At 41.1% G+C, this 16,815-nt stretch overlaps 2 protein-coding genes across 5 annotated transcripts in view; one reads left to right on the forward strand and one right to left on the reverse strand.

The window, feature by feature from the left end:
• The window catches only part of CDAN1 (codanin 1), a 35,347-nt gene extending 29,176 nt beyond the window's left edge, over positions 1 to 6,171 (forward strand). Inside the window, exons 25-28 of the mRNA XM_054198164.1 lie at positions 173 to 236; positions 1,444 to 1,646; positions 2,394 to 2,501; positions 3,266 to 6,171. Coding sequence (XP_054054139.1) covers positions 173 to 236; positions 1,444 to 1,646; positions 2,394 to 2,501; positions 3,266 to 3,391 — 501 coding nt within the window. The 3' untranslated portion in view covers positions 3,392 to 6,171. The remainder of the gene's footprint in view (positions 1 to 172; positions 237 to 1,443; positions 1,647 to 2,393; positions 2,502 to 3,265) is intronic.
• A 1,228-nt stretch (positions 6,172 to 7,399) lies between these two features.
• Positions 7,400 to 16,815, reverse strand: part of STARD9 (StAR related lipid transfer domain containing 9) — a 113,432-nt gene continuing 104,016 nt past the window's right edge. For 2 of the 4 annotated variants that reach the window (XM_054198160.1, XM_054198163.1), the window contains 10 exons: positions 16,416 to 16,613; positions 15,458 to 15,641; positions 13,982 to 14,128; positions 13,240 to 13,345; positions 12,517 to 12,659; positions 11,791 to 11,855; positions 11,497 to 11,702; positions 10,981 to 11,060; positions 10,424 to 10,582; positions 7,400 to 9,047 (listed from right to left, as the gene is read on the reverse strand). In XM_054198160.1, coding sequence (XP_054054135.1) covers positions 8,946 to 9,047; positions 10,424 to 10,582; positions 10,981 to 11,060; positions 11,497 to 11,702; positions 11,791 to 11,855; positions 12,517 to 12,659; positions 13,240 to 13,345; positions 13,982 to 14,128; positions 15,458 to 15,641; positions 16,416 to 16,613 — 1,390 coding nt within the window. In that variant the 3' untranslated portion in view covers positions 7,400 to 8,945. Of the gene's footprint in view, positions 10,123 to 10,423; positions 10,583 to 10,980; positions 11,061 to 11,496; positions 11,703 to 11,790; positions 11,856 to 12,516; positions 12,660 to 13,239; positions 13,346 to 13,981; positions 14,129 to 15,457; positions 15,642 to 16,415; positions 16,614 to 16,815 lie in introns of those variants that run through there. The other 2 variants (XM_054198162.1, XR_008465898.1) reach the window with 2 other exon arrangements.

The raw sequence follows: 16,815 nt of genomic DNA on the forward strand, positions 1-16,815 counted from the left end.
ATATATGATCTTTTCTTGTCTGTCTTGTCCTTTAATGGTCTTCTGATTACAGCTCTGTGCTTCTTGCTGTAAATTGCCTGCTCTTCTCTGATATTTTTATCTCTTGTGAAGCCCTGTTTTGTCCAGTCTGCAGTATGGGGACAAAGATACAACTTCCTTTTGTGTTTTCCAGTTCATGTGTCCCACATCAGAACAGCAGCTGGCAAAGTGCACAGTTGAGTTGGCGTCTTTGCTGGGTAAGTCAGTCATGATAAGCTACTTAAGACTGAAGTCTGTTATTACAGTTCTCTTAAATCCTTGGGGTCAGAGATGTCACTGTTTAGAGCTCGTGGATGTTTGATTCTTTTTTGGTGTCATTGAGTCTGCAGATTTTTTTTCTGTCCATTTGGGTGGTTGTTATTGTTCCCTTCCACCATCTGCAAAACAACATTATACTTCACATCTGGTGTTCTAGTCACACCTCCATTGTTTTTTATTTATCGATACCTTCATTTAAATATGTGATATGGTTTCCAGTATTTCTGCCTCTGAAAAGTTGTAGGTGATGGGGTTTTTCTCCCCTAAAAGTAAGGGCCTTTTCCCTTAGATTATATTTTTATATCTCTTTTTGGAGCGAATGGAAATAACTTGTGTTCTGTGTATTGTGACTTCTGTGAGAATTTTCAGGGTTATTTTTTTTTTCCCCTCTTGCTTTAATGTGTTAAATACAATGGTTTTCTCAGCAGGAGCTAGTGATCTGGATGCAGGTGTCTTCTCCCTGGGCAACCTTCTAATTTCCTGGATTTAGAACCTTTTTAAGAAGCTTTTATACGTGGTTCATTCTTTCAGAAAGTAGTTCACATGTGAATATCGTGAAATTTCATTCTGGGGGGCAGCAATGTAATTCTGCCCCATTCCATTAGTCTGCACGAAGGAAGAGCTGGTAACTTCCCTCGGTGTATGTTTAGGTGCAGTTAAACACTGTTCAGCTTTACTTTCACTTGTATGAAGTTATGCAACTCTGCTTATAATCAAAACTAGGAACAACTATTTAATCTGTTTATAGATTTAAATGTTGTTTTACTGTGTTACTTTCCTCTCCTTTGGAGTAACGCTTAGGTCCTCTTTTATTAAACATCAGACTGACTTTTATTTACTCAGTCGTCTTTCAAGGCTTGGGGCTATATGCCAACCAAGTGGTATTCTTTATCTGACTAGTATAAGTCTTTTCCTATGTAAAAATCTCTTCCTATGTAACACTTGTTCTTGTGGTTTCAAAGCTCATAATTTTGCATGTTTCTAAACTCCTGTCCTCTTAGGTTTGCTGGTTTACACTCACTAAGTGTTTTTACTTCAGTGATTGTTTAGATACCAGCTGTGCAAAATGTGCTGTTGGACCAAGATGATGATATAAAAGGAAGATACTGCAGCTACACAAGTTCACCTTCGTTCCTTTTCTTACAGTTTCAGACCGTGTTCCTCTGAATGTCAGGATCAAGTCCCCAGAGAAGAGCTCCGAGAGGCTGCGTGTAAAGAGTAATCCCACCTATGGCCTTCTAAAACTGCTGCTTTCTGTCTGGAAGGAGGACTTTGGGACACCTGTTCCTGTACAGCTGATCTTCAGCAAGAAGAACATCGGTTATCTTGCAGAAGTTAGGCAGCGAGAGGTAAAGCTTATTCCGATCTGTGGAGCTGCCAGTTACCCACTGTGGTTTGATATATTCGTGTAGGAGTTTCTGCCCGCCTGCAGTGTTGACTGATGGCTTGTGTGAACGAGGGCAGCAGGATTTGCTCTCCTGTTTGCTGGCGTTCTTCCTGCAGGGACAGGGAAGAAGAGGACGGCGTACTACTTGTCAGTGCCTGATACCTCTCTGGGGGGCTGTCGGGAAGGCACAGTTTAATTTAGGAACAAATGGCAAAGTGGCCTGTTTGGCCTGGGAGATTAAGAGGACTGAACAGGCAGGATTTTTTAATTGGTTGCATTTGTGTGTCTTTTATCAGTTTTCATTTTTGCACGTGTTTTGGTGTTATCTTATAAGATCCCCAACTATGAAACTGAAAATCGCCCTAGTTTAGTTGCAGGCTAAAACCAGCTTATTCCAGAGGGCAAGAAAAGACTTTTTCAAGCTGTTCTTGAACACACAAGAATTAAATACCTGATGTGTTTGGAAACTGAGAATTAGAAATGTTGAGGTTTTATGGCAGGATACAGTGTATGAACTAAAGGAATTTCGTTCATTCATTTTGGGTGTTGCTCCTTGATATCCTTCATTGCCACACCCAGATAAATAATGTGCTTTCTCCTTTTCTCCACATTCTGATCCAAGAAGAAAAACATGAATTGTATAGGGATAAAGAAATGAACACAAAGTCCATTTCTTTTTGAACTGTTGATGTTTCTTTCTCTTCTGCAGTGGGATTTGTTCCTTTTCTTGCTTCATGGTCTTGTAGAACACGAACTAATGAGAACTAGTGAAATAGAGAGTTGCTTGCATAGCCTCGAAGAGCTCCCTTGGCCCTCAGTAAGTAATGAATTAGATGTGTGTGAATCATAAGTGAAATAAAAAGTAAAGCTACATAAAAAGTAAATCCTTGTAGTTCTGCTTCGTGTAGATGGAGCCGTAACCTTCCCTTGTCTCTAGTTCCTGCTTAATGCAGCAGAAGGCCTGGCTTCCAACAGGCACACTACTGTTACTAATGCTTGGTTGAAATGGGTACTCGTGTGAGTCCCCAGCCTTTCCCATGCAGTGGAAACATTTCCAAGAAAACTCTAAACCAGTTTGGAGACCAGCTGGCTCAGTTACCAGCTCTCAGTTCTAGCCTGGATGTGTTTGCCGTGCTCCAGCTGAGCATGACACATTGGGAAGGATCGTAACTGACCAGACTGGCGTGTAAACCTCTTTCCCTCTTACCCTCAGGATGGGCAAGGAGTCTATTCTAGGACTATTCTAGCCAGAGTCAAAATGTAGGAAACCACCCGACTCCCTTGCTGAAGATGGGCAGTATTTTGAAGCTGGTGAGCGCTTGCATATTGGAGATGTTTAGCCATTTAAAGTGGGGCAGTGAGCTTTTCTGAGAAAGGTGTGGGGATTAAAGGGGAGACTGAATGTGTAGAGCTACAGGCATTCAGCTTTGCAATCAAGTTTGTAGCTTGTCTGGGGCTCTGCACTGGAAAACCATCAACAACATGTTTAACCTTGTAAAGTTCTTTACTAGAAAAATTAAGTAAGCCTCTTTGTTGACATTTGTTAATAAGGGTTCTCTGGTTTCTATCTGTTTATTACAGGATTTCTTAAGAGAACTGGAAATGCTGTCCAGAGTGTTTATATCAGAACACCATAGAGAAGAGACCAGGACTAACCCTTGTGAGCTGACCAGACAATCTCTAGGTACCGTGACAGCCCAAAGTTAGTGGAGGTGGACTCTCTCTGGACAAAAATTACTACTTGAAGATGCAAATGGAATTTTTAATGTTTCTGAATGCATTGTGAGCTCTTTGCTGGGAGCATACTGCAGATAAGACATCACTTTGTGCCAAGCCTGCACTGGTCTTTCTGTTCATGGATGGTTTGCCGTGGTGACTGTGCTGAAAGATTTATGTCAGCAAATGGATCTCCCAGTCAAAAGTCCTTTAAGCACCTTGATTGTGGCTCAAAGCAGCTGTTTTTTAGACTCATAGACACTTTTTGTATCTGCACAGCAGCAGGCTGTGACCAAACCCAGGAATCAATTCAAGTGCACAAGTTACTTCGTGATCAGAGAGATGGCTTCCTGGTGGCTGCCTCTTCTCTTGACGGCTTGTGATTTCTCATGGTGTTTTCACAAAGACTGTACTGTCAGGGGCAGGAAAAGGTGAACCTATATGACATGGAGATGAGTCTATATTTATTTTTCATTGTAAGCTCAATTTCAAAGGTCTGATTTTTTAGTTTTTTTTTTTTAAAAGACTCGTTTTAAAAGTTAAACCGTATTAAATATATACACCAGAACACTGATGGCATTATTCTTAAAGGATGTAGATGCTTAAGTGTTTTTCCATCTCCTGTTGGAAGCAGAACTTATAACTTCTTGGGTTTTTTTAATAGAAATAAGGGAGAAAATATCTGTTTATATTTTTTACTGAAGACAGATGACGGTATTTTTTAAGACACTTTTATAGTATGTGAACATAAATGGCATCTGGTTGATATTCACTGTTTTTTATAATCCTTCTTGCCTTGAGTTTGGGTTTTCTCAGACAGGCAGTGATGCAGCAAGAAAACTACAGCCTGGAAGAACAGACAAAAAAGTAGTGTCAAAGCACTGTGACAGCCCCTGGAGCGTGGGTTTTCAAAGGAATCCTTTTCATGGAGGACAGTAGGTGTTCTTTGCCTTTCTGCGTAGATCATCACCAAGGGTGTGACTTCCCCTGCACCCCCACCCCCTGCACAAGTATTTCCTTAAACTGGGCTTTGTGGTAGGGACAGCTGGAGGCTAGCAGAATATGATTAGGCACTCATTAGCTGTCTCATGGGATGTTTTTATTATGCTCCCCCCCGCCTCCCCCGTAGCAGTGAGGACATTATTTCCTTTTTCTAGGAGTGTCCTGTTAGTGCAGGGTTTTTTTCCAGAAAGCACGTACTGTGTTATGTAAGAACATCATCTGGACAAATGGAAGCCCAGGCCTTTTGAGCTTGCTAATTAACTTACCTTTTCCTTCTATAAGGCAAGAAAAGGTAACATCTTGGAGTCAGTGATTTAAGAAATACCACAGAGACCTGATTAGGTAGAACTGTGGCTTCTGTTAAAATATGTGCTACTACGAGAGAAACCATAGAGCAACATCAGTGGCTGAACTGTACTGAGTTATTTCTTGACTTGGTTACTAAGCCCGGCATTGAAAGAGTTGGCATGTTGCAGCTGCGTGCTGCATTTTAGGGGTTTTCAGATGTGAATGCAGCAGAGGTCCCTAGAAGCAGGCAGGCCGTGTACGCAGCAAGGACATGGTAATACAAATTGAAATAGCAAGTACACTGTATCATACCATACCTGCTCCCTGAGGCTGTTATGTGACATTTTGCTGCAGATCTTATTTGAAGTTGTTGTTTGTTGTAATAAACATGATTAAATGTCCTGTTTTGTGTTCAAGCTGTTGAGAGCGATAGATACAGAGAGAGCCTCTTTGTACTGGGGCAAAGTAGAAAAAAGGTGCCTGGGCACAAAGCATGGTGCAGAGAAGTACAGTAATCTCTCCTGTCCGGGCTGCTGCTGCTTTGCTTATACTGAAATATAACTGTATTTTGTTATCAAGGGGCGTGGGCGGTTGGTGTGGTGGAAGGAGGAAGAAGCTGGAATCCATTAGGGTTAAAAAAGATGCTCTTGGCCCTAGAGCTGACTTTATTTGGGTATTCTAAAATGTTTGCATAGATGCTGTGGCCACAGCTGTTTTTGTGACATCAGCGTACCTCAATTATCCGTCTCTAATACAGCATGCCTGGAAATTTTTATTTAAAAGTTGACCAAGCCCCAGGAGCGGTTTACTACTTCCAGCGAGCATAGTTGTGCCCTACTGGGCAGAAGGCAGTCAGTGCTTCAGTGGGAGCCAGCAGGTAAGAAACACCCACTTCCCTGTTCTCATGTCTTAATGCAGTTACTCTATTCCCGGGCATCCCATGGTACTTGGCCTTGGTTGCTCTGTAAGGACAGACACTTGATTTTGTGACTAAACCTCAGGAACGGTTGTACAGCGTGCTGTTTCCTGCAGAGGGACACTCAGCAGCGGAACCGCTCTCATGAGGATGCATGACTGGTGCAGTCCCACTGGGCTGGTGGGCTCCTCTCTGTGCGAGTGCTTCAAGCGTGGTACCTCTTCCCTGTGCGCTGCCGCTAGCTGTAGTGCAAGCGGCACTGTGAGAAGAGAGCTCACAGCAAGCTAGGTCAGTGTGTCGGGCCTTCCTTCTGTCAGTCTTCCCGACTGGGAAAAAAAAAAAAAGGAAATGAGGAAACATGGCATTACATTACCTTCCTTCTGGGTGCACAGGTCAGAGGAGCCATGTAAGTGGATTCAGGAAGAAGCTTCAGCTGGTGCCTTGTTTCAAAACAAACAAAAAACCCCCCTTTGCTTGGCAAGGCACTGCATCACAGAAACCAAATTTAAGCAGTGACTGGCTTCTTGACTCTTCATATTCCATGCATGTTCCTCAGCAGGTAAGCAGGAGACCTCATCTTTTATCACAAGCTAGCCTTTACGTTATTTCTCCATCCAGCGTAGTTCCATAGATGAGGAATCTTATCTGGAGCAAAATAACGTGTGGCACGTTTTCTTGTGTAGAAAATACCATTTATTGTGGATATGAAAATAGCAATCTTGATTAAGAGCAGAGATGCGACAGTAGGTGGTACAATACACTTGGTTTGGTCATCTACTGCTCAGCAGTAACTTACAGGACGTTGGGGTTTGCCCGTTGTAGATTAACAAATTAGATATCTGCTGGGTTTTTATTTCTTCCTTCCAAACAAACCAATGCCGTACAGTAACAGGTACCATAAAACGTTATATTTGCAAAAGAAAACATTTATATAAATAGGCTTTTTAGTATCAATTGAAGATTGTATTAAAAAAAAAGTTACATTAATTCAATACCAATAAAAATAAAACTTAGCTTTGATAGCATATAAAAACGCTTCAAAACAAGCATATATAAATAACTTAATTTGTAAACATAGAAAAAAATCTTATGTATATATAAAAATAAACATCTGATGCACTGTACAATAAGACATTATCCTTCATAGGCACTGGCATCGTTGATCAACAGGAGTCCCCCTAGATGTTTTTCCTACAAAAACTGCTTTATCACTAGTGCCATGTCCAAAATAAAAGGGAAAAAAAGCGGAGCACTGAGCGAATCTTTTGTGGACTGTATGAAGACCTCCCCTACCTCCTCCGGAACTCCACGGAAGCAGCACTGGGGAAACAGCCAATACACCCTGCTGCTCTTTCTGCACATTTTTTTTAGGGCTTTTATGTACTGCCTTGTTCGCTCTTCCTTTCCTGGTTTCCACCAAAAGGGGACTGGGGGGAGCTGTGTGACAGGCTGCAAATCTGGAAATCTGTCTTTTCACTCAGTTGCAGAAAACTTTGTGACGGGTTGCCCCTTTTTGCTTGAGGAGCTGTGGAAGATGCATGACACTTGAAGTGAACCACGCCATCACTCAGTTCGGCAAGCTTTTAAGAAAAGGCTGAGTCTCACCAAAAAAAGAACACTAATAAGATTGGTGTAGTTTGTAACCATGACCATCTAAAGATAAAACAAAGCAAATTTGTAAGTGAAAGGTTTTGTTGTCTTATCTATTTGGGGGGGGAGCCTTGGGCTGATATGCCTCAAAACTGCTATTTTCTTAAATATCAATTTAAAATAGCTATTATCTTTTCTTTTAAAACATAGTATATTAGTAACAGGAAGTAACATAGAAGCTGAGAGCCAAAATTACACCTGTGCAAAGATATAGTAAAAGTAGATTTTGGCTCTTGAACTCAAAGGTGGGAAGTGCAGCTAACTTCACTGTATGCTGGGGAAACACATCTTTTACCAAAAGTGACTCTTAAAGCAGCAGATGCTGACTCTGGTAAGGTGGATGCTTGAATACATATTTCTTACTTCACAGATTTAAAGTGCAACAGCTTCTTGAACAACATGGGCTTTTTTGAGCTAAAGAAAGCATATCGTAGGATCTTTTTATTGCTTAGATAAGATATCTAAAGTGATTCTTTACTGTTGTGCTGAAGGACTAAATGAAGTTATTTAGGTATTCAAGTTGGTTGTGGTTTTGTTTAACTTTAGGAATGTGTGGCCAAACTAGGGAGTGCGTTGAACAAACCTGTAAAGCCTGACAGCAGAATTGTTGGACTCGGTTCAACAGAAATACATGAGGTGATTGAACAGGAAGAGTCTGTACTCACTGCAGTGAGACAGTGGTCACGAACAAAGAAGTGCGCTGAGACTATGACCAGGCGAGATCTTCAACTCTTAATGCATTTGGATAAAAGTGTAGGAGGACTGATGGAAAAAGCTACTCTTATTTGCAGGATTTAAATTCTAGAAACAAGCTGATTACTCAGTACTACTCCCTATTAATGACAAAGTGTCACTGTTTACAACTGTCAGTTTGGTTTCCTTGTTTCAAAGCACCTAATTCTGCAGTGCAGTAAAACTGTGTCCTGAGGTGTGGTGGTTTCCACTGATGCTGCATAGTGTAGTGGCAATCGGAAATACCTTATACTGGCTGCAAGTGGTCAGCCAATTACATGAGAAAAATCTGTCCAAGGTGCAGGATGACTAGTGGATAGTGTGCTGGTTTAACTTCCCTCCTCAAGGGGAAGCGCAGCCAGCTAGCTAAGTTAAATGATTTATCTAATCTACGCTGTTAGGAATTCTGCATTTGATACTTCGCTCGACATTAGAAAGTGGCTTTGCAGCTCTACTCAAGAGCTTGTAAAACGTCTCAAGCCGTTCACCTACTGTTTCCAGTTTGTAGTGCATTTCATTGCTTCCATTGCCTTTTTCTCACTGCTGCGTAAACTTTCTTAAAGAAAGAAGGTTGATCTTTGAAGCTCCTTGGAAACAGAAATTAAATAATACACTTCTGCATGTAAGAGGCTGGCTATAGTAAAGCAAAGTCTCTTCCTCTGCTCTTTGTAGAGACAGCATTCCTTCCTGCCGTGCCATGGAGGTTTTCCACAGCTGTCTCCAGGAGGACAGGTTCCCCATAAAACTTGCTGGGTTTCTTCTGAGCAGCGTTGGCTAAAATAAATGATCCTTTTTTCTAACTATACTTTTGTATAGTCCAACATTAGCATTAGGCTCCTCAAGTGAGGCTTGATTGTGACTTGTCTTGTGAGCCAGCATTTCACATTACCCTTACAGATGCTTGTGTCTCTTCATGAGCTTTCAGCTGCTGTTAGGTGTCCAGTTTTGTACCAAACACTAACTAGCCAGAAAGTGCGCCAGTCGAGCGATCACCAGCGGCTGTCGCTTAGCAATGGAACTCAGGAGCCTTGCGGGGATAGCTGGGGCACCGAGATCCACCTGCAGGAATTAGAAGAAAGGCTGCACGTTGGGGTCTGTACCTGGTTTGAACAAAACAGGTCTCCAGCCTGGAATAGTTCCAACGGTGCAAGCGTAAGCAAGCATGAAAGCAGTTTACAGACAAGTGCTTTCGTTACTCTGTGGTTTGTATCTTCTCCTTCCCAATACTCCACAGACTTTCAAAGCTTTGCTACTGGATGTTACTTTCAGCAGGTGTGACCCACACTGCTTCTGAGTTTGAGTTTGCATTAAACAGTACTCGTTTGAGACAGATACAGCGTTGCTGACAATGTATATGCATATACTAAAGTGCAGTATAAAGTGCATATACAATTTTAAAATGCGTATACATTACACATATGCATTGTAAAATGGGTATACTAATTACTGTAATTTAAAGATAACATTTTTAAAATTTTGTCTTAAAAACATGTTTTATATAGATAAGTTTAAAGGACTAGTGCCATTTAGCTCTGAGGTGAGCACTTTAAATTATACCACTTGGTACCACTATCTGGAAGAGAGCCTGCTTTTCAGATGAGTCTGTAATAAATACACGGCAGGATTTTCTTATTCTTAACTGGAATCCTAATCTTGATTTCTCTTCTAAGCGTGACTTCTCTATTAAGTGTGAAGAACTACTGGCTTCAGTTAGAAAAAGGTAACAACAACTATTTCCATGCATTTTGGAAATAATATAACCTGAGGTGGACTTCCTTCAGCAAGATAAAAATGTGAATGAGACTCTCCACACTGGTTCACCACGTGAGAAAGCAACATACACTAAAATTGCTAATAAACCTTTACAGAAGAGTCTTGGTACCCGAGGGAGCAGCTTTAGATGCTGTAAAAACTCGGGATCAGGCGCTTAAGCACAATGCTAATAAGATTCTCTCTGCATTACTGTACATCATGCTAGATAACAGTGCAAAGTAGAGGTGACTTTTACGGCCACTTCATAAACTTTGTGGAGCATGGCATAAGGATTACATTTTTTTGTTACTTACCAGCTCTTCAGCGCTCTGATATTTAATGATTTTTTGCATTCACAGTTGGACATCACAGTTGCCAGACTCTTTTCATTGGGTCCCAGTGACAGGACGAGGGGCAACGGGCACAAGTTAGAACATAGGAAGTTCCATTCAAATACACGGAAAAACTTCTTTACAGTGAGGATGACAGAGCACTGGAACAGGCTGCCCAGGGAGGTTGTGGAGTCCCCTTCTCTGGAGGTTTTCAAGACCCGCCTGGATGCAGCCCTGAGTAATGTGCTCTAGGCAATCCTGCTCTAGCAGGGGAGTTGGACTAGATGATCTCTAGAGGTCCCTTCCAACTCTGAAGTTTCTGTGATTCTGTGACATACAGCAAAATCTTACCTGTGCCATGTAAATAACTCTGGTGATATCTCTTCCGTTCACTACATCAGGTTCCAGTATCCAAGCACTTGGTAAAATCTCCCCTCTCACCACTTCTTTACAAGGGTGAGGCATGGATGCATCGTAGACAGACTGAATAGCCAAGACAGACAAGTTCTCCTGCATGCAACAAAGTGTAAAAATGACAATTTGAAAAATTTCCTATGCATAGAGGAAGGTTTTCTTTGTCTTTCTTACTTAAAAGAGCTATTTTAATAAGAAATAATAGTTCTCATGTTATTTATTAAATAATTTTTTGTCATAATCTTGCATGTTTGTAACCGGGATATACTGTGTAACACTTGTATTACTGCCTAATGGGGCTTCGTTGACAATTGTCATTCACAAGAGGGTTTTATACATAATCCACTTGTGTCATATCAGCATGGCTTTTCTTCCTCTTACACTGTCACTCCTGGAAATATGAGCATGGACTTTCCTTCTTTCTCGCCTTTGTCCTTGCATCATGAGTTCAGAACAATCATTCCTCTATGCTTCAGAGAAAACGTTCACTTTACCTCTTTGGCTTCTACGGTAATGCAGCAGAAATCCCGGGGCTGCTTTAGGTAACATAGGGAGGTATCAGTCACTAAATATACTGTGGAAAAAAAACACCCAAGAACCAAAAAAAAAAAAAAGGGGGGAATTAGACTTTGACAACTTTAACTTGTCACTATTTTCCCTCAACCCTTAAATGCACATGCAGTATTTTATTTTGACTTTTTGTTGCCTAAGAGCAGAGCTCTAGTTACTATGCTATCATGTGCCACTAAGATGCTTTTTCAAGCCACTTAAGATTTATTTTGACTTTCAAACTCTCTAGCTCTACTAGTGTCTCTAGTTGTACTTCTGCAGCAAGATCTGTTTAATACTATCCTTACTTTGGAAAAATCTTGCAAATATTAAAAAATGAAATTGTTTATTCAAACCTGAAGAAATGAAGTAAGATGCTTCTAAATTTCTTCCTGGCTGACAACCTGAGCTGAGAGAGTTCACAACGGTAATGGTGGGCAGGGGTTTGTGTTGATACTCACCCAGCTGAATATGGCTGGTCACCTTCTTGTGGATTCGTGCTGTGTTGATCGTTCTGTCGTACAGGTGCCTTTTGCCAGGATCCCTCACTAGTCCCCACACACAGGGAAGAGGTCTCTCTATCACTCCTGCTCCCAGAAACCCGTGCCTTGTTGCTGAAGGGAAGACTTTGTAGTAAACCATCACCTCTTTTTCTGTACATTGATATCTGTCAAAGACAAATGAAAGGTGTTTACACACAGGAGGACCAAGTACATAAAAAGGCCTCCCATTATAAAGACCTGCCATAAGCTTACTTCCAACCAGCTGCTGCTTGGCATGTGTAGAGATTCCTCAGGTTATGAGAGCATGCTGCCATTACCTTAGAAAACAGTGACAAAGGTACAGGTAAGAGAAAGTTGTATAAATCGTAATAACTATAAAGCTGTGTTCAGCTTTTACATGCTGCTGCACTATCTTCTACTCAAACTAGTAAGCTGGCTTTACCAGAAACGGTTTTACGGTGCTACTAATCCTTAGGGAGTCTTAATAGCCAGACTGACCTGCCTGTCTCATTCTCTGCTGAAGGAGGAGATATATGTAAATAGATATATATGAGCCTAAGCCTGTATATTAACCTAAACTATTGTGAGAAAATGGGAGATGGGAAGAGCTTGTAGCTACGGATGATGTTGAAGTGATTCTACCTGATCTGAAATCGGTATGTTTTCCTTCTAACTACACACACATCTTGTCACATAAAACTTGCACTGTAGGAATTCTTGGATGCTAGAGGAGTTGAGCAGTTTCGCCAGTTTCACTCAAACATGTAGGCTAGCATGCAGCAGTCTCTTCTGAACCTCAGTGCTGCAGCTTGGCTCACTTTCCCCCACCATTTAAAATTTCTCAGCGTGTCTCTCTGTAGGTGACAGTTCTAGGTAACTATGAGTAGTGCAGAACAAAAAAGGCTTGTCCCACCCATTTTCACTACAAATTCCAGTAGGAGGTACAGGAATAAGTGAAAACTCTGCTTCTTTACTTACCTCAGTGGTAGCATTAGCCAAGATATGCTTGGATAAATCTTGGTATCCTTTTGTTGAAGAGGAGCTGACAGAAATAGTTAATCCATGAGTGAACCTGCAGCTGATGCTACTAGAAGGGAGGGGTGGCTGAATTCTGCTGGCTTCTGCAGGAAACAAAAAAAAGCTGTAGGGGAATGAAAAAATAAAAAGGAAACCCACCACTATTCAGCAGTCGTAGGGACTTACACCCTCCCTCGGAGCACCCAGTCCCCCTGATCCTCATGAAGAGACGAAGGAGAGAACGTCCCTTGTCTAGACGATCTCTGTATTGGTAATTACACTGCAGTTACATTTTGCATTACTCAAGTTTAATGGTTATTACCACGTATAAGCTAATAAAATAACCTACAGAAGAACAGGCAACATCAGTCTTGAGGATAAAAATAAGTGCGTGCATGTACAAGCCTATATTTTTTGCAGCTTTAGCCCCCCCCCGCATGCTTCCTTGGTTCATTCAAAGCATTACCCTCACATCTCTCAGAACACTGTACTTTGATGTTACCACGTCAAAAGACCAACTTCAGAGGGACCAAATCACCATTTTTCAAGAAATTCTAAGCAAGCTAATGGTAGGGACATCCTCAAAATACCTAGACTCAAATAAGATTTTGATTTGCATAAATGACAAATTTCATTAGGTTTTTGAATACAACTCAAACATAAGCCAACATATGTTTTACGTACCAGACGTTGAATCCTTCTGTAGTTGCTCTAACACATAAAGCTGACTATTTCTAACAGCTGAACGACCTCGTGTGTCTCTTGAAAACAAAGCATTTCCAGAAGAAACCTGATTTAAGAAAGAGCAGAAGCGGGAGCTTTTGGTGTGAACTGTGAAAAATAAATTCTGTTACACAGCAAGTGGATTATTTGTAGCAAATCTGTCTTACAAGGTTGGAAGCTTCTCTTTATGAAACGGTAACTCCTTTGCCTTTCCCCTTGTTATGAAATTATACGTTGATTCCGGAAATAAAGCAAACCAAGTGTGAGGAGCTTGCACAGGTGCATACACCAAAAAGTAACTTCAGGAAAGTTTATGTTCACACACACAAACTCTGAAGTCAATGTACGCATCATTGAGGGAGGCACACTGAGAATATCACATTCTGGCTTATCACAAGAAAAGGCTTACTGTTTCTAAACCATTTGACAGATGGTGGCATTACTGATAGTAACACTATCTGGTTTTTATCTATGAGTTTAAAAGAATAACACCACTCAGAAAAATAAGTGTCACTGTCCTTTGCAATTACATGGTAACGCTCCCTCCACCCCATGTCACCCCTCTGTGTCCTAGTGACACAAACGTGTCCTGCTTGAGAGCTGTGACAGAATACGAACCATCTCAAAAAGGGTGTTTGTTCCCACATTATCCCTCTGTTGTCGAAGTGCCGGGAGACATCAGTCTCACAGGCCAGTTTCTCACCTGTCCTTCCTGGCTGCTGAGGTTACTCGCAGTACAGGTAGCGGTGTTACTGCTGTTGTAGCCAGAGGTTGGGCCAGAGGAGAGGCTGAGGCTGGAGTCTGTACATAAAGTGCTTGTACTTGCAAGAGTCTTCAGCCTTGCTTCTTCCTGTAACAGGTATCACAGTGTTACAAACAGAAATGCCACACAAACCATCATCTTCCACAACAGCTAGCCAAATCTCTAATCACTGAAAAATGAAAGAGGAATAATCTACCCAAGTCCAATGTCTTTCAAGGAGCTTTGACAGGACAAAAGCTGTTGCCATACAGAAAGTATTAAATAAGCAGGGTCACTGAAAGATTAAGATTGCATAAGTCATAGAGCAAATCACGTTGTAAAACCTGGCAGTCTGGGAAAATGCAGCTTCTGCTGTTGTTCTTCACATACGAGAGTCCAGGCTATGAAACCAATGCTAGGATGTTTTTAAAGGGGAAAAGAAATTTAGAAAAGATCTTTTTTCACTCCCATGTGTTGCTTTTTGCCTACCTCTCGAGTAGCCCCTGACTTAACTTGCTGGCCAAATGTAGTTGTTAAAGACTGAAGATTTTACTTCAACCAATGCAACTCCTCAACGACAGCCCAGAAGATGAAATAAAAATTACATAATAAGAAAAACTGAGAACTTCAAGATGACTTATACTTTCGAGGGCAGTTTTAAGTTTGGTCTTCCAACTCAGGTGACGTATGTCTACATTTCACAAGAAAAATAAGGCAGTAGATGTGGTAAGATCCAGTCATCCAGTGGAGGTGCCTGAATTTGAGGTGCCTTAAAGGGCACAGAGCAACGAAATGAGCGTTCACCACATTTTGTACCAGGTACACAGGTAGGAGGAGAGGAATTCTGCAGCTACGACTGGAGCTGCATTGTCAGGCAGCGACAAAGGTTACTGTGTAAAAGTAGAGCCAGGAACTGGGCAGAACAGACGCACCCTAACGAGGTATCGTCCTTGCTTCTGGGAGAAAAATGCACACACTTGGACTGGGCAAGATGGGTAACAAAGTGCAGAAGAAAAACAAAAGTAGAGGACAAATACACACAGAGAGGACAATATGAAAAGAGAAACAGAAAAAAAGAAAATTAATAAAGGTCCTTGTGTTTAAGCACATACTGAAATAAATTCAGTTTACCTTAGCAACTGTTCCCTAGACTGGGCAGATGCCCCACAGGACGGCTGTGTAAGCTTGATCCAATAAGAAAACATTAGGTGTTTCTTGCACATAAAATGTGGCTTCAGAAAGATGCAGTTCAGAAGCATGAACAGTATCAGTTCAGTACTACTGGGATTTTTTTAGGCATAAATTTGCATTTAATTCTCTGCTTTTTTTTCTATACTGATGTGTATCAAACAGGAGAATTACTTAGCCATGGAAAGGTTTCTCTGAAAAAATGCTTTGATGTGAAAAACGCAGAACAGTTTCCTCTGCAATGCTCACCTTCTGCAACTGAGAAAATATTTGCTCCCGTATACGCCTTTTTTCTTGCTCAGCTCTCTCCCGAAGCTTGTCCCTAGCTCGTGCAATTTCAGTTTTGGTTTCCTCTCGTGCTCTCTGGTAGTCTCGGAGCAACAGTTCAATGTCTGAAGGATGCTGAATGCTTCTTCTTTTTGGTTCTTGAACTCTGTAAGTGAGGGAAAACATAATTACTTGAAACCGGGTCACCTGAAAAAATACCATAAGAAAATCATCTTTCAACATGGAACAGGAAAATTTGCCAGAAAAGCAATTAAAACACACCACATTAGCCTCCCAAAAGTTTCTCTTTGCTCACTAAAGGCTGCATGGACCTCAACCTTGGAAAATTATGCAGATTGCAAGTCCAGTTTACCACTGAGATTACTCCAACAACTGCACTGGTTTCTAAGTCAGCTCTCCGTATGATCTAAGGTTACTGCTTTGGCATATCACATGCAAAATAATTGTGTTGGGAAAATAACTGTCTCCTGACAAAGGAAGCAAAGTCATTTAGGGGATATGGTGGGGGATGAGACATTCAAATTCTAAATGGTGAAGGGTTTTAGAACTTTTTTGATATTTAATGTGAAATTTAACTATTTCATGTAGCTTTTAAGTGAGTGAAAGAATAAGAAAACAGATTGGTCTATAATGGCTCAAGTCTAAATACTTGGCTGTCCCCATACATCATACACATAAAATAAGTTAGACATTTGTTATGGACTGAAATAAACTAGACGGAAGATTTTAATGAATGTTTTCTAAAATCAGGCACATGTTTTTTCTGAAAGCACTTTCTATCCCAAAGTTTAACACTTCTGCATTGAGAAGAATTCTTCTGCCACAGAAGTCTCGGATGTCGGTAAGAACTATTAATGTGCACCCATTGTGAACACTAGTAATGTCCAGCAGGACAAAAGAGAGGTTTCTAATGCCCTACCTGGTATTTTCCACCACATCTTTTCTCAGTTGTTGCAGATATTCTCGGCGTCTGCTGGGGAGATCTAGATCCCTCTGACTTGCATCCAGCGTCTGCAACAGACTCAAATGCTTTTGAGGACTCAGACTTCGGCTTCTTTGGTACCTTTGCAGCCTCTTTTCTCTTTCCTTCCTCAAAGTTTCAATAGTCTTCATGTGTCTGTCAGGGAAACATGATTACACTGACAAAATGCACCCTGCAAAGTCACATTTTCTGATTTTTTAAAACACTTAAATATTTGTTAGCTTTGTAATGTAAAATTTGTAGGAATATAATACCATACACCGCCCTTGCAAATACCGCTTTGGCCATATGCTGACAGATGATGCAGAAATTCTAAAACTCCACTGCTTTTATAATA

The sequence above is a fragment of the Rissa tridactyla genome, chromosome 4 (genome assembly GCF_028500815.1).
Source record: "Rissa tridactyla isolate bRisTri1 chromosome 4, bRisTri1.patW.cur.20221130, whole genome shotgun sequence".
NCBI classification, from domain to species: Eukaryota; Metazoa; Chordata; class Aves; order Charadriiformes; family Laridae; genus Rissa; species Rissa tridactyla.